We start from the raw sequence: 19,717 nt of genomic DNA on the forward strand, positions 1-19,717 counted from the left end.
AAATGTAGATTTAATGGTGGCTAGAGGTTGCAATACTGCATACAGCCAGCAGGTGGCAGAGCCCTCTCCGTCTTCACCCCACCTGCCCTAGAAAGGTCCAGCTGGTTGTTGAGAACAGACACAATGACCCTGAGTGACACACTGAGCAGGTGACCCTGGCACTGTCCCTTAGCACCCTCAAATAGCTGGACTGTAATGTGACCCAAGAATGTCACAGTTGAGCTCTGGGATGTGGCAGGCGAAGCCTGCGGGCAGAGCAGCGGAGGGAGGAGCAGGCAGGGGCCCTGTGTGAAGTTTAATGGCTGCACCAGAGAACCATGTCCAACACCAGGTACTGGAGAGGGGCTAGTGCAAGAAGGAGGCCACAGGGCAGCCTGAGGCCAGACCCTGAGGACAGGGGGACCTTGAGCTGCTGAGGCCGCCCTGCCTGGGCTAGGCTAAGGCACAGGGCAGCGGGCTGGTTTGCAGTCAGCAGGCAGGCGGCTCGTTGCCTTCCACCTGCAGGCCCTTGCTCAGGAGAAAGGCATCCTGCTTAGGGTCACGGCCTAGGAACCGCTTCAGCATGATGCTGGCATCCTCAGAGCCCCCCGGCCTCAGGATGTTGGTCCGGTAATCCATGCCGACCTGGGGGCAAAGGAGATTAGGGTCAGAGGGGGTGGGGCTGGCACTGGGGTTCCCTATGCCAAGGGGAAGCTCTGTAGGCCGAGGCTCAGTGGCTGAGCGCATGTGCAGAGGCAGACCCCAGGGGTTGCCTAGCTGGGAGCGCATGCAGTAGGGCCCGTCCTTGGCTCCCACCACAGGTAGCCGAGGGCAGTGCACTGAGACTCACCTTGGGGCTCAGGACGCCCTCTTGTTTGAAGCGCGTGTGGAACATGTCCATGGAATACACCTCACTCCACAGATAGCCGTAGTACTGTGCGTCGTAGCCGCCAGCCAGGTGGCCAAAGGTAGCTGGCATGTTGGTCCCTGGACAGACACAGTGAGGTGCAGGCTGTAGTGTCCACCCCCGGGGAAGGACAGACTGGGCGGGGACAGTGTGGGGCCTCTGGTGACGTGTCCCAGATGCTCTGAGGTTGTGCAGCCCCTGGGGTGACGCCCGTGGCAGGTACTGGGTTGTGAACATGGGTTAAGGTGCAGTCAGGCAGCCCCCTGCAGTTACCTGGTGTGGCTGGCACCCCGAGGATCTCCTGGCACAGCCGGGCATACTCCTCAGCCGGGTCGGCGTCTGTCTGTGTGTGCAGGGCCTGGTCCACCTTGGCGAGGACGATCTGCCGCAGGTTGAAGAGGCCCGCGTTGGCCTGGCGGGACCTGATGAGCTTCTCGAGCAGCTCCTGGGGAGCAGCGCTGCCCGTGCGGTAGTGCTGAGACATGCGCATCAGCGGCTCCTTCTCCCACACCCAGTTCTCCAGCATCTGCGATGGTGCCTCCACGAAGTCACGCTCCACATGGGTCCCACTGAACATGGCGAACTCCGCCTACACAGGGCACAAGCAGGAAAGGCCTCAGCCCCTGGGCAGTCCCAGCAGCTGCCAGCTCCACAGGCTCCTGCACACCAGCCGCTGAGGCCAGAGACTGTGCCGCTCATGTCTTTGGGTCCCTAGGCCTCACGCTAAGACTCACGAGGTCCCGGCTCCGCCCATGCCTCCAGTCCTTGCAGGCACACACAAGAGTTCACTGTTGGGAGAGGCTGGGCTGCACCGTACTCCCAAAGCCATCTCAGATATGTGGGTGGACGGCAGCGTGGTGAGGGCGCGGGACTACTGCAGGCCACCATTACACCAGACAGGGCAGGAGGGAGAGGTGGGCCAGTGACGGTGTAGCGGGTAAGGGAGCAACTGTCCTCTGTCTGCATACGCAAGGCATGGCCCATGCATGCACACAGCCCCCCGCCCCACAAAAGCAGCAAATGTAAAATCAACTTACGCAGACCAGAAGGCCAAAGGCCAGCCTGTGCCAAGAGGGGTGAATGTGCCTGTCCATGGCACTGGCCCAGCCTCGCACTGAGCCCCAGGTGCCCCACGTCGCTCACCTGGGAGCAGAGCTGGTGCATGACATGGCCAAACTCATGGAAGTACGTCTCCACTTCGTCGTGCTGCAGCAGGGAAGGCGTGTCAGGGGTCGGCTTGGTGAAGTTGGCCACCATGGCTGCGATGGCCAGCTGCCGGCTACCATCCTGCCGTAGGCAGCCAGGCTGTAGGCCGAAGCAGGCCGCATGGCCGTACTTCCCTTCCCTGATGATACGGTGAGGTCAGGACAGGGACAAGAGACACCCAGACAGCCAGAGCGAGCTCCACGTCGCCCTGGGTCCCTCCTCCTCTACCCCCCTGCAGACAGTGGAGCAACAGTGACCTGGGTGCCGTGTGGGACCGAGCGCACCTGGGGTACAGGTCGAGGTAGAACTTGCCAATCTCCTCTCTAGAGGCAGCGTCGCGCACCGAGTAGAGCTGCACGTCTTCGTGCCAGGCGGCAGCCCCCTCCTCCAGCGTGAAGGTCAGTCCCAGCAGCTCCTGGTAGATGGCCAGCAGCCCACGCGTGACCACTTGCATAGGGAAGTACTCCTTCAGTAGGTTCTGGTCCACGCGGTAGTGTGTCTCCTCCACCTGGTTCATGTAATAGCGCATGTCCCATGCGTGGATGCGCCCATCGAACGGCAGCCCCCGCTTGGTGCACTCTGCCTCCTTCAGCTCCAGGATCACCGCGCGCTCCTGCTCGCCCAGCGGCTTCAGCTTCTGCGCCAGCTCATCTGCAGAGGCACCAAGGTCACCCAGAGCCCAGGAGCCACGAGAGTGCGAGTGTGTGTGTACGGGACGGGAGTCCATGGCCAGGGCAGGGCGAGCACTACCTAGGAAGGTGGCTACTGTTTGGCTGGTCTTGGCCATATTCATCTCCAGGACGTAGTCAGCATGTGTACGGAACCCCAGGAGGCTGGACTTCTGTGCCCGCAAGGACACCAGCTCCTTTAGGATGGCGCAATTCTCCTGCAGGGACACAGACAGCAGGTGGATCCACCTCTGCACCACCCAGACAGGACCACGGGTACAGAGAGAGGCGCCACAAACCTAATCACACAGAAGGCGGACCTGCCACAGAGATGGTACAACAGACAGCAGGGACTGTGCCTGGGGAGGACGGACTGCCCGGGAGGGTGGACAGCAGGCCTGCTGGAGGCAGCACCAGCCACATACGAGAGCCCTCAGGAGTTCAGGGGTGAGGAGCCCCGAGGACGAGGGTAAAAGTCCCTCTCCAATCCACGGCCCACAGTTCATGGACAGTGCGTCTGCCGTCCACAGAAGTCAGGTGCCCACCTCAAACTGTAGCCACAGGAGGTGAAGCACCCAGGCTGCAGTCACCCTAAAGCCCATGGAAGTGACAAGTTACCTCCATTCCCTGCTCTGTCCCCCTTCAGCTCAGACCCCTCACCTGCTCAAGAGCTAAGTGCAGACTGCCCACACCCACACCAGGGCTACCAGGTGTCCTCGTGACAGTGAGCGCCCAAGCGCAGGGCCCCATGGGCAGCTGCAGAGGGACAGCCTGCAGCAGGGTGCCTGGGGGGCTGTGAGTGCTGCAGCCCTACCTCCTTGCAGCGGCAGTTGAAGGCCTCCTCCACCAGGCGCCGTGTCTCAGGCACATGGCACTTCTTCAGCAGCGGGAAGTAATGCGGGTACTTGAGAGTGACCTTCAGCTTGCCATCCTCTGTCTTCTCCAGAGAGTTCAGGAAGTCCTCGGGAAGGCCGCCTGTGAATGCAGTGAGGATACTCAACCCTGACCCCGTGTGGGGACAGCTGAAGAGTGGTGGGGAACACTGGGCCACCGTCTCAGGCATGTAAGATGCCGGGGAGGTTCCTGAGGACCTCAACACCAAAGACGATGGGGGCACCAGAGAGGCAGGGGCATCACAGCCACAGGGCGAAAGCCCAGAGACCACATGAAGGTGCTAATCCACCAAGGTTCCAGGCCTGGGCAGAGATTCACCATCCCTTATCCTGAGCTGAAACCCACGCTGTGTGGCGGGGGCCTGTGGAGTCCAGGGGAACCGCTAACAGTGCCAGGCTAGGAGGGCCCCAGCTGCCGCCCAGCTCAGGGCTCCTGCTGTGGACAGGATCTGGGCCAGCAGAACCCAGTTCTCACCTCCCAAGGATGTCCCCAGTGTCCTTGGCAGCTGTGAGGACACCCTCCCCCACAGCACACTCACCCAGCTCCTCGCGTGTGAAGGGCAGGAAGGTGGTGTCCTCATTCAAGTTCTTGTTGAAGTCGATGCACAGCAGGCTCAACTTCTTCTTGATCTCCTTGATCTTCTGCAGAGAGCAGTGAGGGGGACGCTGACCTCCATTGGACCTCCAGGCCGTCCCCACACGGCAATGGGGGGAAGGGGCACCAGCCTTGCCAGACCTCCAGGCCACCCCTCCTACAACCACCAAGCAAAGGACAGGAGGCGCTGCCATGCCTCTCCCACACCCCAGGCCTCCGAGCTGTCAGCCTGCAGCCTGAGTTCTGGCCGAGCAGACGGGGCTATATCTATGTCTGCTAGAGCCAGGTCTAGGGTGGGAATCAGCTCAGGGACATGCTGTCAAATGGACAGGGACAACAATCAAGGCTGCAGGCTGTGACTTTACCCTGCTGTCAGCAAAAGGGCAGTAGGGCTCCAGAAACCCCAGCACAGCTTACTCAACAGGGACTACCGGGACAGGTGTTGGGGACCATGTGTGGCCTACGTGGGGTCTGGATGAAAGCCACGAGACACTCCAGGCCCAGCCAAGCAGATGGGCAGGCAGCTGCCAAGCACCGTGCACAGACAGACATGCTTCCCTAGGCTCAGGCCCCAGAGGATGGGGACAATGCGGGCCTTGACTGAGTGCATTTGGGAGAGCAACCCACCTCCTGCGTGTCCTGAGGTAAGTGGAGCCCATTCCTCCGTCCCAGCTTGATCAGCCGCTCCAGGTAGCGAGCTGCCTCTGGCCGCAGGGAATCCTTGGAGACTTTCTCCTGGAAGAGCCCATCAGAAGCTCACGTCAAACCCTGGGCAACAGCCCAGGAAACACAGCGCTTGCTTCCAGCCTCCACGGGCAGAGCACATGTGAGCACACCCACACAGACAGGAAAACATACACGCAATCAAAAACCCAAACATCTTAAAATGAATTAAAAAACCCCCCATGATCTGATCACAAGACAGACGGCTCCGAGGGCAAAGGAGGAGATCGCGGTCAAGTCAGAGTTCAGTCCCTGGGACACAGACGGTGGGAGAGAAGAATGCTTCCAGAGGCTTCTCATCCCCGGGAAAGAGCCAGGCTCTCAGAGACAGAGAGGGAGGACCCTAGTTCCCAGTCAGCACAGACTACAGAGAGCACCCCTCTACCAACACCACGGAACCCCAATATCAACCACAGGCTGCCTCAGGTGTGGCCATGGTGCTCCTGGGTGTACAAAGGTACCAATCTGTGCAGTGGACAGAGGCTAATAAGGTTGGCGGGAACCCGAGCCAGCACCTTCTTTTTCTTCTTTTGGTGGTGGGATGTAATCTTGGAGGACAGGCACTTCACTCACAACCACGCCCCAGCCTCCCTCTGGAGGACTCTAGGAGGGTCCGCCCTGACCACGCCCCTAGCCCCTCATTGGGGGTTCTAGCAGGTTTTCCCACTGTGGACAGGATCTCGGGAAGGCTTTGAACTCAGTCTCTGCCCACTGAGTGCTGGGGTGAGAAGGGTGTGCCATGACAGCATGTTGTATCCCATGTGGCATGGCTACCCTGGAGCGCGTGCTTCCCCAGCCTGCCAAGCGCTGCAGTGACAGCCCAGGGTCACACACACCGGGCCCTGCCTCACATTTACAGCTGTGTGATTGTTACAAGTCCTTCACCGACAGCCTCGACCACAGCAAAGCCTCAGCACGCCGGGACTCGTGTGTACAGGCTGCCGTGGGCAGTAAGGAGTCGTACACCAGTGAAGAGCCAGCAGCCCCACACACACCTGCAGCCACACGACCCTCTGGTACACGTCCTGCCTCATGCTCATCTCCACATCGAACTCCGAGAGCCTCTTGTCGGCCTCTGTGCTGGCTGTGCGGATGTCCTTGGACGGGGACACGTGCTGGGGGAAGTCCAGAATGTTCCTCTGTACTGAGAGTGAGATATGGGGACACGATGAGAGGCCAGCCAGGCTGAGGCACTGGAGACAAAGGGAGTGCAGTAACCCGCAGCCTCAGGACAATGGTTCCATGGCTGACCCACTCACGGGGCTGGTGCTTCTGCCTGCCATCCCAGTACCATAGAGCTGAGGCAGGAGCATGCCTGAATCTGGAGCCAGTGTGGGGTCACACACGCTTGCCCTGTGACACAGTCCCCTGCCCAGGCGTGAAGCCAAGAGGAATAAGAGCACAGGTCTAGCCGGGCGATGGTGGCGCACGCCTTTAATCCCAGCACTCGGGAGGCAGAGGCAGGTGGATCTCCGTGAGTTCGAGACTACCCTGGTCTACAGAGCTAGTTCCAGGACAGGCTCCAAAGCCACAGAGAAACCCTGTCTCGAAAAACCAAAAAAAAAAAAAAAGAGCACAGGTCTATCAGGTCTTGTGCACGCGCCACTGCAGGACCCACAACAGCCAAAGGGAGGGAAACCCTGCAATCCCGCTCGCATGCCGGAGTGAGCCTGACACTCACAGGGCACTGGGACTCCACAACAAGAAACATCCCAAGACAAAGCGGATGTGTGGATGTGTGTGCGGGATGGGAAAGAGACAACATTCTGGCAAAAGGATGGAGGGTCATTCCAGGCGGTGATGGCCCTGTATGCTTAGGTCATACCGAGTCCTAGTTTACAGTGATTGACACTAGCCAGTGCAGGAAGGAACCTGGTCCCTTGAGTACTTTAGCTGCCCATAAACTAAGTGACTGGAGCCCCGGCACATGCGCAGGGGTGGGAAGGGTCTGGAGGACCAAGAGGCCTAAGAGGGGAGGACAAAGGACACGACCTCCACGCAGAGTTCATGGGACAGCCCAGACACACTTGTTTCTCTCTTTGTTCTTGAACAAGGTCTTGCTACAGCCCAGGTGAGGCCTGAACTTGTGGTATTCCTATTGCCTCAGCATGCCGAGAGCCACCACACTGGGCGGAAGGAAGACGTGCAGAACAGGCCAGCAGGGATATCGAAGAGCGCCTGGTACAGCAACGCCAGACCAAGGGAAGGGGTGCCAAGGGGCACCACTGCGTGAGATTCCCACCTGACCAGAGGAAGACATGGCTTGATGCATGAGGGGAAACTGAGGCTAGGGTCACCAGCGCAGGTGAGGGAAAGGAAGCCAGCTGCATCTAAGGGGTAGGTAAGGCCAGAGCCAGCTGGGGGAGCCGCAGGAAGCTGGTGGCAGGCCCATCTGGACCACACCTGGATGTAGGAGGAAGAGCCCTGCTGGATCTGAGGCAGAGGCCTCCGTGGCCTGAACATGCCTTTCCTGCCCATTTCCACATGGAGGGGACCGGGACACGGTGGCCCTCGGATCCTGGGTCAGCTGCCGTGCTAGGTGGCAACAGAACACCGAGCATCATGTTAGAGACAAAGAGTAGAGGCGGGGTGCCACGTGGAGACATGAAAAGGGGTGCTGTGAGCAGCCCAAATCCACACCGACGGCGAGGGCTCAGCTTTGAGGGGCCTCCATGTGGATGACCATAAACCCCCAGCACCAGGAATGCTGCCTAGTAACAGAAAACAAAAGCAGACGCCCCACTGAGAATGTGCAGGTTTGCTCTAGGACACACTGAGGCAGGGAACAGTCTAGGAGGCACAGAGAAGTCAACTCAAAATAAAATAAGGGCCAGTGAGCTAGGAAAGTGAATAATGTGTCTGTCACCAGGTCCGACAGACTGGGCAAGATCCAGACCACGAGAAGAGGAGTGGAAGAATACAAGCCGTGCTACACACACACACACACACACACACACACAAGCACGGACTCATGAGCAGAAACACAGCTGTGCTCCACACACACACACACACACACACACACACACACACAGGAGCACGGACACAGCTGTGCTCCACACACACACACACACACGAGCACTGACACAGTTCACAGCTGTGCTACACACACACACACAGAAGCACGAACACAGCTGTGCTACACACACACACACACACACACACACACACACACACAGGAGCACGGACACAGCTGTGCTACACACACACACACACACGAGCACTGACACAGTTCACAGCTGTGCTACACACACACACACAGAAGCACGAACACAGCTGTGCTACACACACACACACACACACACACACAGGAGCACGGACACAGCTGTGCTACACACACACACACACGAGCACTGACACAGTTCACAGCTGTGCTACACACACACACACAGAAGCACGAACACAGCTGTGCTCCACACACACACACACACACACACAGGAGCACGGACACAGCTGTGCTACACACACACACACAGAAGCACGAACACAGCTGTGCTCCACACACACACACACACACACACACACACACACAGGAGCACGGACACAGCTGTGCTACACACACACACACACAGAAGCACGAACACAGCTGTGCTCCACACACACACACACACACACACACAGGAGCACGGACACAGCTGTGCTACACACACACACACACACACGAGCACTGACACAGTTCACAGCTGTGCTACACACACACACACAGAAGCACGAACACAGCTGTGCTCCACACACACACACACACACACACGAGCACTGACACAGTTCACAGCTGTGCTCCACACACACACACAGAAGCACGAACACAGCTGTGCTACACACACACACACACACACACACACACAGGAGCACGGACACAGCTGTGCTACACACACACGAGCACAGACACAGCTGTGCTACACACACACACACACACACACAGGAGCACGGACACAGCTGTGCTACACACACACACACACACACGAGCACTGACACAGTTCACAGCTGTGCTACACACACACACACAGAAGCACGAACACAGCTGTGCTACACACACACACACACACACACACACAGGAGCACGGACACAGCTGTGCTACACACACACACACACGAGCACTGACACAGTTCACAGCTGTGCTACACACACACACACAGAAGCACGAACACAGCTGTGCTCCACACACACACACACACACACACACACACAGGAGCACGGACACAGCTGTGCTACACACACACACACACACGAGCACAGACACAGCTGTGTTACACACACACACACACACGAGCACAGACACAGCTGTGCTCCACACACACACACACACACGAGCACAGACACAGCTGTGCTCCACACACACACACACACACACACACACACACGAGCACAGACACAGCTGTGTTACACACACACACACACACACACACACGAGCACAGACACAGCTGTGCTCCACACACACACACACACACGAGCACAGATACAGCTGTGCTTGCACACACACAAGCATGGACACACACTAGTCATCCAAGCATGCAGGGGCTGAGGCAGGAGGACCGCAAATTTGAGGCCACACTGGCTACATTGTAAGATGCTGTCTCAGGAAAGGAAACAAAGAAACAGGCAGGCGATTGAGCAGTCAGTGCAGCGGCTGCCCCTGCAGAGAACCCAGATTTGATTCCCAGCATCCACATGGTGGCTCACAACTGTCTGTGACTCTAGCTCCAGGGGACCCATGCCCCCCTCTGGCCTCAGTGGGTACCGCTTGTGCACACGCGCACACAGAGGCAATATCCATACACAAAAAATAAAAATATTTTTGTTGTGTATTTTTTTTCTGCTTCTGTTTATTAGACAGGGTCTTTCTATGTAGACCAGACTGTTGCAGGTTTACTAGGTAGACCAGGCTAGCCTCAAACTCAGAGATTTACCTGAGTCTGACTCCTAAGTGCTGGGATTAAAGGGTGTGTGCCACAAAGCCCAGACTAAAAACAAACAAATCTTTAGAAGAAAGAAAACAAACTTAGACGAGGCCTGCTGGGCAGCTCAGGCAGGACTTGACAGCTGAGCTGGCTCCGTCCGCCCACGCTGCAGAGAGGCTGGCCCACCTGTCTACCTGTCACATCCACCTCAGCAGGCCACCCCACTGCCTCCCACTCGTCACCAAGCTCACCCGTGTAGGTCACCTCCACATCAGCCAGGGCCTTCAGTGTGCTCTCGTAGGACACCTCCTCGAAGTCCTGGGCACCCACACGGTCATACACACACTTGGTTTGCTCAATGAGCTCCTTGGTCAGGGCCTGGATCTGCTGTGCATTCAGGTCCCAGCGTAGATAATTCACCTTGGAGCACGGGGACGCCGCATCCACGACGTCCCTCGCACAGGCTGCAGGAAAGAGAAGATTGGGACGACTGGTCAGCAGGGTCATAAGCAAGAGGCCCAGGGGCTTGTGGGAAGCACTGAGTCTCTAGCCAGAAGAGCTAGCCCACCATCCTCCTCCCAGGACCTGCAGGGAGCATGTGCAGACCAAGGACAGAACCCTAGTCCAAACCTTCATGTGTGGAGGGATACTGTATGCAGGGGCTTCACCCTGGCCACGCCTCCAGTCCCTCACTGGGGATTCTAGGTGGGGCTCCACCCTGACCACGCCCCAGCCTCTCACTGGGACTCTAGGTAGGGGTTCTACTGCTGAGGCAAATGTTGTCCTGGAAATGTAAGCACACAGGTTCTGGCCAGCTTCACCCTCTCAAGGTCTGGAGAGGTCAGCCCTGAGGGGTCCCCTGTTCTCCACGGAATGGTTGCACCACACTGTCATCTAGCAGCCTGTCATTCTGGATTAGGTGTGGCCCTCTACAACCCCCCCCCCCAGTGTTGCCAAGATATAATTAAGGCCATTCCTGCCCACATCAGGCCTCACCGACAAATGAAGGTGTGGAGGTGGGGCTGGCAGGCGGCACTGGGATGACCAGAAGGGGAAGGGCTCAATGGCAGGTGCTGTGGCCTGAACAGGGCAGTGGACACCAGCTGCTGCCAGCACCCACTGACCCAACAGCCCCAACATTTGTTCAATCGTGACAACGTGAGGCAGCTGGGCAGGGCCATAGCGCTCTGTGTCCTGTGATAATTCATCTATAATTCAGGGCCATGTAAAACAAAGATGGGCTGGCTCTCAGGAGATGGGGTGGGAAGGCACGAGCAAGGAGCCGGCCCACCAGAACTGTGTTTTCACAAAGGTAGACCGCGTTCCTGTTCTCAGCGCTCAAGAGGCTGAGGCAGGATGGTTCAATGTTTGAGGCTCAAAGAGAGACCATAGCACAGTCAAGTTTCTCACAAATAAAGACAGAATTAGGGACAGGAGCTACAACGGGTTAGAGCACTTGCCTGGTGTGCAGTGAGACAGGAGGACAAAGAGTTTGGGGTCATCCACGGCTACATATCAAGTATGAGGTCAGCCTGGGGTACAGAGACCCTGTCTCAAAATCCAAAACCATGGATGGGTATAGGGGTGCACACCTTTAACCCCAGCTACACAGAGAATCAAGGCGTGTGCCACCATTGTGAGAAACACTGCCTCAAAAGCAAAAATAAATATGGTGGGCAGCTACTGAGGAAAATACTGATATCAACCCCTCCTCCACACGCCTATGCGCAGGCACACAGAAGCAAAGGGCTTTAGGAATGGGGGCGGGGCCAGCTGTGAGAACCGAGAGAGTCCTAAAATTCTGGAGAAGCTAGGATTTCAACATCTTTCTGTAAACATCTGGATTACTGCCTCCATTTCAGGTCACCTTCTGGCTGAGGCAAGAGTAACTCTATTCCTGTTACCACGATCACAACTGGGGGACTATGTGCAGATACGAGAAAATGCAAAGGAGCTGCCACACACCAGGGGCCACACAGCATCCCCAGCCCTCGGGACTGTTTAAGATAGGATCTTGCCAAGTTGCCCTGGCTAGTCTTGCAATCTACGCCGGCTGAACCAGTCCGTTTTCTGGATTAAGCAAATCCAGGGGACACCCAGACGGAAGCAGCTGAAGGCACTTGTGGCCAACCCTGAGGACCCCAGACTCACGAGGTGGAAAGAGAACACCGACTCACCACACGAACAGACTAAATAATGCTTTTTTTTTTTAAATCAAACTTTTTGCGCTGTCTACACCTGTCACTGGAATCCCTGCCCCCATCCTGGCCTGGCGGCTCCTCCTCAGAGCCTAGGAGAGAAAGATGAGTCTCCCGATGGGCCTGCACGCACCCTCGTGCCCGGCGCTAAGAGGCTTGGGTAGGAGAGGAGCTCAGAGGTGAAGGGTGCGTGCGTGCCGCTCTTCAGAGAACCCGAGTTCGGGTCCCAGCACCACTGAAAGGCCACTCCGTGGGTGCCGCACACACGTGCACGTACCCACACATAGACACATAATCACACATAATAAATCCTTGAAAGAAAAAGGACCTAATTGGAGGAGGTCCCCTGACATCGCTAGATGATAGACGGCCCACGGCCCTGGCACCAGGGTTCCCAAGCCACCGTCTCCACGCAGCCCTCCAGAAAGCACGGCAGCTCCCCTCACTCTAGTTAGAGCTGCAGGGAGCGAGCACGAGAAAAGTTGTTTTAATCTTTTTAAATCCTGTCTGCCAAGCGGATGAAGTCACGGGAAGTGGGGTCATTCATTTTGCAGATGAGGGGGTCGGGGACCCCACGGGCTCTACCCGCGGGGGGAGGTGTGCGGACCCGGGATCGGGACGAGGGGGGGCCGGTACCTGCGGGGGGCTTCATGGCGGAGTGCTGCGCGCGCACGGCCCTGCTCCGGTGCTCAGCTCGGACGCCCGGTCTCCTCGGAAGCTCCCGGCCTCTGCCAGCCGCCTCGCCTCAGCTCCCGCACCGAGGCGCCAGCCGCCCGCGCGCTCGGGGCACGCTGGGAAAGCTCCTGAGCGCGGGCGTCGGGAGCGCGCATGCGCGCGGCTCTGCGCACGAACATCACCACTGAGGCCGTGATTGGCTGTCAAAGGCTGGTAGGCGGGGCCGCAAAGCTGCTGGGATGCTGTTTCTATGGAAACCTAACACCGCCCTCTTCTGTTCGGATGTGGCCCCGTGCAGACCCTGTGCATTTGCCCTTACCCTGTTCATTTTAGTTCTTTACGTTCTTCGGTTCGTGCAGCCCAGGCTAGCCTCACACTCGCCACGTAGCCATGGATGACCTTGAACTCCAGATCCGTCTGCTTTTTCTTTTCCTGAGCTGAGTGTGATGGCACACACACGCAGTTCTAGTGCTAGCTAAGTAGAAGCGGGCCAAACTGCAACCTGAAGGGGTAGCCTGAGCTACATATCCTGTCTGGAAAAAAAACAATAAAACTTAAATGAATCATCTCTAGCAATACACAGTGTCTTTTCGCAGTGCTGTGATAAAGCAGGGGCTGGGGAGCTGGCTTGGGGGTAAGAGCAGTGACATCGAGAGGACTTTAGATCCCAGAACCCACAGAGCTCACAGTTCCAGGGGACATGATGTTCTCTCTGGCTTCTGCAGGCACTGCGTGCGCGTGGAACACATGCACACAATCATAAATACATCCTTTAAACAGTAGCTTAGAGAGGCGGAGGCAGGCAGATCTCTCCGAGTTCAAGGCCAGGCTGATCTACAGAGCGAGTTCTAGGACAGCCAGGGCTACATAGAGAGACTCTGTCTTGGAAAACCTAAATAAATAAATAAATAAATACACAAACACAGCTTAAGGGAGACCATTTTTAGCTCCCATCTCACGGCACAGCTTCCCTGGGGAAATCAAGGGCACGGGAGCCCGAAGCACGTGCACGCCTAGAAATGGCAAGGTCTGCGAGCTTTTGATCTGCTCGCTTTCTCCATTTTGCACAGTTCAGGATTCCCACCCAGGGAACGGACTGCTCAGAGTCCTCCTCAATGGCGTAATGAATCTAATCCTCCCAGGAGGACACAGGAGCCATCTCCCTAGGGATTCGAGATCCAATCAGCTTGATAGGTCACACTGATCGTCACGCTTACCTACAGAAAATACCAGCCTGGGGCGTGGTGGGTGGATCTGCAGGCCCCAGCACCCACAAAGGGCAACAGGAGGGGGTTATATAGGAGAACCCTGGAGGAAATGCCAAGGTTAGACCAGAAGACTCTGCAGGATCTGGCTTTTTTTAAATATTTATTTATTTATTATGTATACAATATTCTTTCTACATGTATGCCTGCAGGCCAGAAGAGGGCACCAGACCTCATTACAGATGGTTGTGAGCCACCATGTGGTTGCCGGGAATTGAACTCAGGACCTTTGGAAGAGCAGGCAATGCTCTTAACCGCTGAGCCATCTCTCCAGCCCAGGATCTGGCTTTAAGCCAGAGATTTTTCTCTTAATTGTATCATTTTATGTGTTTGGTGTTGTGCCTGGGTATGTCTGTGCACCGCATGCATGCCCTTGCAGAACAGAACTGTTACAGACAGGTGTGAGCTGCCGTGTGGGTGCTGGGAATTGAACCCAGGACCTCTGGAAGAACAGTCAGTGCTCTCAGCCTCTGAACCATCTCTCCTGAGAGATTTTTTTACTTAATATGCAAAATAGAGAGCAACCTCAACCTCGGGCTGCCATGAGCATGTTAAACATGCTTCAACACACACACACACACACACACAACCCACGGACCAACGCGGGACCTGCTGATGGGGGGAGCAGGAAGGGCGTCGAAAGCAGCAAAAGGACTTGTGGGAGTCAGTCCTCTGCCATCAGCATGTGGTTTTGGGAACGGATCTAGGGTCTGTGGGGTCGGTGGCAAGTGTTTTTTGTTTTGTTTTGTTTTTTCAGAGTGAGGTTGAATATTTATTTAGTGGGTTATGGAGGAGTAAGGGAGAAGAGTAGAAGAACAGAGAGGCAGAGAGAGAGAGAGAGAGAGAGAGAGAGAGAGAGAAGAGAGAGGAGGGGAGAGAAAAGGGAGAGACAGAAGCTGCCTCTTCGAGAGGGAGACAGAAAAGGAAGGAACTCAGGCTGCAAGCAGGAAGGAAGAGTGGCAAGTGTTTTTACCATTCCAGTTAAGACCCCTTGGCAGCCCTGGTGTGAGTGTGCATGCCCCAGGGTGACTGTGTGTATGCATGTTCATGTGCATTTGTGGATCTGGTGTTTTGTCTGCCACACCACCTACATGCAGTACTCACAGCAGTCAGAAGAGGGCGTCTGGAACTGGGGTGAACAAATGGCTGTAAGCTGCCTTCTGGGTGCTGTGACTTGAACAGAGGTCCTTTGGAAGAATAGCCAGTGTGCTTAACCACTGAACCATCTCTCCAGTCCTGCCCTGCTGGTTTTTTTTTCTTTATTTGTTCATTTGTCTTTGGTTTTGGGCTTTTTGTTTGTTTGTTTTGTTGTCTTTGAGACAGGGTCTCAATAGCCCAGGCTGACCTGGAATTTGCTATGAGGATAGCCTTTAACTCCTTACCCTCCTGCCTCCATCCCCAGAGTGTTCATGGCAGGCATGCACTTATGCATCTGGTTTTTATACTCCTGGGAATGAAACCCAGTGCTTCATGCACATGCTTGCCCAGGGCTCTATCCACTGCCCCCTAGTCAGCAACTTCAACACTGGGAAGGTCTCATCATAATTTTATCTGTGTGTGTGTGCATATGTGTATGTGTGCATGTGTGTGTGCATTTGTGTATGTGCATGTGTGCGAGTGTGTATGTGTGCATGTGTGTATGTGTATATGTGTATGAGTGTGTATGTGCATGCGTGCACGTGTGTATGTGTGTATATGTGTGAATGTTTGTGTATGTGTGTATATGCATGTGTGTATGTGTTTATGTATGTGTGTGAGTGTGTATGTGCATGTGTGCATGTGTGTATATACGTATGTGTGTATGTATGTATATACATATGTGTGTATGTGTTTATGTGTATGTGTATGTGTGCATGTGCGTATGTGTGAACGTGTGTGTGAGTGTGTATATGCATATGTGTGTATGTGCATATGTGTGTATGTGTTTATGTATGTGTGTATGTGGCATTTGACACATCATTTCATTCAGTAGCCCTGGCTTAATGATCATCCTGCCTCAGTTTCCCCCAGTGTACATATGGGCCACAATTTGGGACTTCTTTTCCCCCATAGCTTGAGAATTTTCGTCCTAGATTGTATTCTCAGATTCTGTTCCCTGCGCCTTGGGTGTTTAGTTTATTTTTTTTCCTTTCAGATTTTTCCATTTGTTAGCTGTGAAGAGTCAGAGACGCCATCGCCACACCGTCCCGCTCTGCAGCCCCAGGACATGGCTACAGATCACACAGAGATTTATGAATTGGACGTGGGAAGAATCCGGGAATGGCTAGTTCGTGGAGCACAGCTGGGTGTGACGAGGTGACACCATCCACACCACATCCAGTGTGCAGAAAGAGACAGCTGTAGGCTGCCCCCCCCCGCTCTTCCCCTTTAGTGTTCACATCACCTCACCTAGGGAATGTTGTCACCCATGGTGCCAGCCCCCAGATTATGAGACAGGGACTTATTATTCATTACGGAGTCTCAGTCTCATCTTAGGTCTGTCTCACCAGCTCTCAGTCTTATTTTATCCTATTTCTCTTCATCTATTTTTGCCTCAGGCCTTTTTGCCTTTCATTCTGTATGTCATGCTCCATGCCTGGCTGGCCCCAAGCATTTCCCTCTTTTTTTTTTAAGATTATTTATTTATTATGTATACAGCATTCTGTCTGCATGGATGTCTGCACACCAGAAGAGGGCACCAGATCTCATTACAGATGGTTGTGAGCCACTATGTAGTTCCTGGGAATTGAACTCAGGACCTTTGGAAGAGCAGCCAGTGCTCTTCCATCTCTCCAGCCCCCCCCCCGTTTCCCTCTCTTTCTTCTTCCTCTTGTTCTCTCTCGCTTCAACTTCCTCCTCCTAATTCTCTCTGCCCCCTAGCCCCACATGTCCCTCCACTGCCCAGCTATTGGCTGTTCAGCTTTTCGTTAGACAAGTCAGCTGCCCTAGGCAGGCAGCACATCTCTACATAATTTAAAAAATGCAACACATCTTTAAAAAGATGCGGTGTAAACGGATGTACCACATTGTTGCCCAGTTAAAGTAATATTCCACAACACACGGTGGGTTGGGTCTTCTCAGACCTCTTAGTTTTAATCAAGACAGTTCTCTACAGACAGACCCACAAGCCCTCATGATCTACACAATCCATGTAGCCTCTTGCTAAGCGATTCTAAGTTGTCTCAAGTTGACAGTGAAAACTAATCTGATGGGGGAAAGCAGAAGCCACAGGGCTGCACAGGGGTTTAGGTAAGTTTGTATACTTTCCCTGTAATTCCAGTTTCTGGTAGGAAAAAAACCTTAAACAGTTGGTAACTGCCAGGGAAGTCTCTGCTAAAGACAGCTTCAGCTTTTCCTCCCTTTTCTCAATTCTGTAGTAGGAGCAGCGGGCTATGTTCCTGGCGCCCAGCTGCCCGCATGGCTAGCTTATGCTCCGAAATAATTACACAGAAACTGTATTCTTTTAAACACTGCTTGGCCCATTAGTTTTAGCCTCTTACTGGCTAACTCTCACATCTTGCTTTAACCCATTTCTAATAATGTGTGTAGCACCACGAGGTGGCTTACCAGGGAAGATCTTAACCTGCGTCTATGTCGGGTGGGAGAATCATGGCGACTGCTTGACTCGGCTTTCTTTCTCCCAGAATTCTGTTCTGTCTACTCCACCCACCTAAGGGCTGGCCTATCAAAGGCTAAGCAGTTTCTTTATTAATTAACCAATGAAAGCAACAGATGGATGACACTCCCACATCACAATTCCTCAAAGATACCTGGTTTTTCTATCCTGTCTACCACACATGTCTACAGGACCCACAGGAAAATGACTGCTGAACTTGCCAAAACAAGATGGGACAGTCCTTCAGGGCTCCTACTTCATGGAAGAGTCTGCCAGACATTCTGCAGGACATAGAAGAAATGGACTGACAAACCAAAAAAAAGAAGATAAATTAGATATGAAACTTTAGACTCACAAAGATAGGATAAATGATAGAGTATTTTCTTTAATTTTGCCAAATACAAATATACTGAATATTGTAATTGTAATTCATGCTTGATAGCTGTTTTACTATATGTAATTGTACCATGTTAAAGTTAATACCTTCCTTTTTGATTAGAGAGAACAATGGAAAGGGGGAAAATGATGTAGGATAACCTTTTGTATGGTGTGAATATATATGTTTTTTGAGACAGGGCTTCTCTGTGGCTTTGGAGCCTGTCCTGGAACTAGCTCTTGTAGACGAGGCTGGCCTCAAACTCACAGAGATCCACCTGCCTCTGCCTCCTGAGTGCTAGGATTAAAAGCGTGCACCACCACCACCTGGCCGCTGTGAATATTTTTAATAATAAAGAAGCTGCTTTGAAAAAAAGAAAAAAAAGAAAAAGCTACTTTAGCCTACAGCAGGGCAGAAAATACCTAGGAGGGAAAGTGGAACTAAATATAGGGAGAACGACGGCAAAGTCAGGGAGATGCCAGCAGCCACCAGGGAAGCAAGATGTGAGGTAACAAGCCACATGCCTCATGGTAAAATAAAGAATAATAGAAAAAGGTTACTTAAGTTGTAAGAGCTAGTTATTAATAAGCCTGAGCTAATAGAGCTAATAGACCAAATGGTTTATAACTATTATTAAGCCTCAAAGTTATTCAGGAACTGGCAGACAGGGGAGAAACTTCCAGAACACTCAGTTTGGTAATTATAACCACACTATATTGAAAGTGGCGTGTGTGTATATAGGGGGAATGGCAGAAGTCTGACATCTCAGTATTTGGAGGCTGATGCAGGGGGGTTGCCATATGTTTTTATTTTCCAAGACAGGATTTCTCTGTTTAGATCAAGCTGTCCTGGAACTCAGAGATCTGCCTTCCTGTCTCCTGCATGCTTGGATTAAAGACGTGATCGTCGTTATCGCCCACAGAGACTGTGATGGTGTGAGGCTAGCTTGAGCACACAGTGAAACAAAAATAGAGGAGATAGCTCAAGAGTTAAGAGTATGTATAGCAAGCTAGGCGTCTTGGTGCACGCCTTTAATCCCTGAACTTGGGAGACAGAGGCAGGCAGGATCTCAGAGTTTAATGCGACCCTGTCTTGAAAACACTAAAAAATAAATAAATGAATAAATAAATAAAAGTGTATGCAGCTCTTCCAGAGGATCCGAGCAGCTCCCAGCTCCCGCTTCGGTTTCAGTGCAGAGACACTGCACTTCCATGCACACGCCCAACCAAAGACATACATATCTGGGTCAGGGCTTCACCCGAGCCCCTGGCATCCACATAGCCAAGGAGTCTACAATGTTTGGGTGGAAAGTTCCATTACAAGTCCCGCCCCCAGTTGCCTCAGTCCAGACTCCACCTCCAAGGAAGCCTGCTAAACGGTGGCCCCTCCTCAGAGATGCTCAAGACCACCCCGGGTATTTAAAGTGCACCAGAGAATGAACAGGTGGTCTCCGCGGGCTTCCTTCCCATCTCCTTCCCTGGCTGGGCTGGAAGGCCACCCTGAGTGCTGTCATCCAGGAAACCTGGGCCTTTTCTAATTCGGCTTGATTTGGTCTGATTTGGATTAATGTGTCGGTGGAGAGGTTTATTGGGACATAAAACTTTTCAATACATAAATTAAAAGTTAAAGGCAAATCTTTAAAAAGGGACCATGTATAAAATAAGAGTGGCCAAGGGGGCTGGAGGGACGGTTCAGCGGTTAAGAGCACCTGCTGCTCTTCCAGAGGTCCTGAGTTCAATT

General features: G+C 53.9%; 1 protein-coding gene across 1 annotated transcript; it reads right to left on the reverse strand.

Annotated features, from left to right (window-relative positions):
• On the reverse strand, window positions 1-12,853 carry Thop1 (thimet oligopeptidase 1). The gene is made up of 12 exons (XM_075975391.1): window positions 12,703-12,853; window positions 10,120-10,332; window positions 5,967-6,115; window positions 4,876-4,983; window positions 4,193-4,295; window positions 3,575-3,735; window positions 2,843-2,978; window positions 2,377-2,743; window positions 2,030-2,231; window positions 1,160-1,475; window positions 830-966; window positions 1-624 (listed from the first exon to the last, which is right to left on the reverse strand). Exons 1-12 carry the CDS (start codon window positions 12,716-12,718, stop codon window positions 469-471), a joined length of 2,064 nt encoding a protein of 687 aa, XP_075831506.1. The 5' UTR covers window positions 12,719-12,853; the 3' UTR covers window positions 1-468.
• Window positions 12,854-19,717: the final 6,864 nt, after the last annotated feature.

This window comes from Microtus pennsylvanicus, chromosome 6, assembly GCF_037038515.1.
Source record: "Microtus pennsylvanicus isolate mMicPen1 chromosome 6, mMicPen1.hap1, whole genome shotgun sequence".
Lineage (NCBI taxonomy): Eukaryota > Metazoa > Chordata > Mammalia > Rodentia > Cricetidae > Microtus > Microtus pennsylvanicus.

Bases quoted from the DNA above. Each gene is read 5' to 3' on its own strand.
- Thop1 (XM_075975391.1), bottom strand. The intron at 2,979-3,574 runs GTAGGGCTGCAG...GTGTCCCTGCAG, and splicing joins TCAACTGCCGCTGCAAGGAG to GAGAATTGCGCCATCCTAAA. The intron at 2,232-2,376 runs GTGCGCTCGGTC...CCGTATCATCAG, and splicing joins TACCTCGACCTGTACCCCAG to GGAAGGGAAGTACGGCCATG.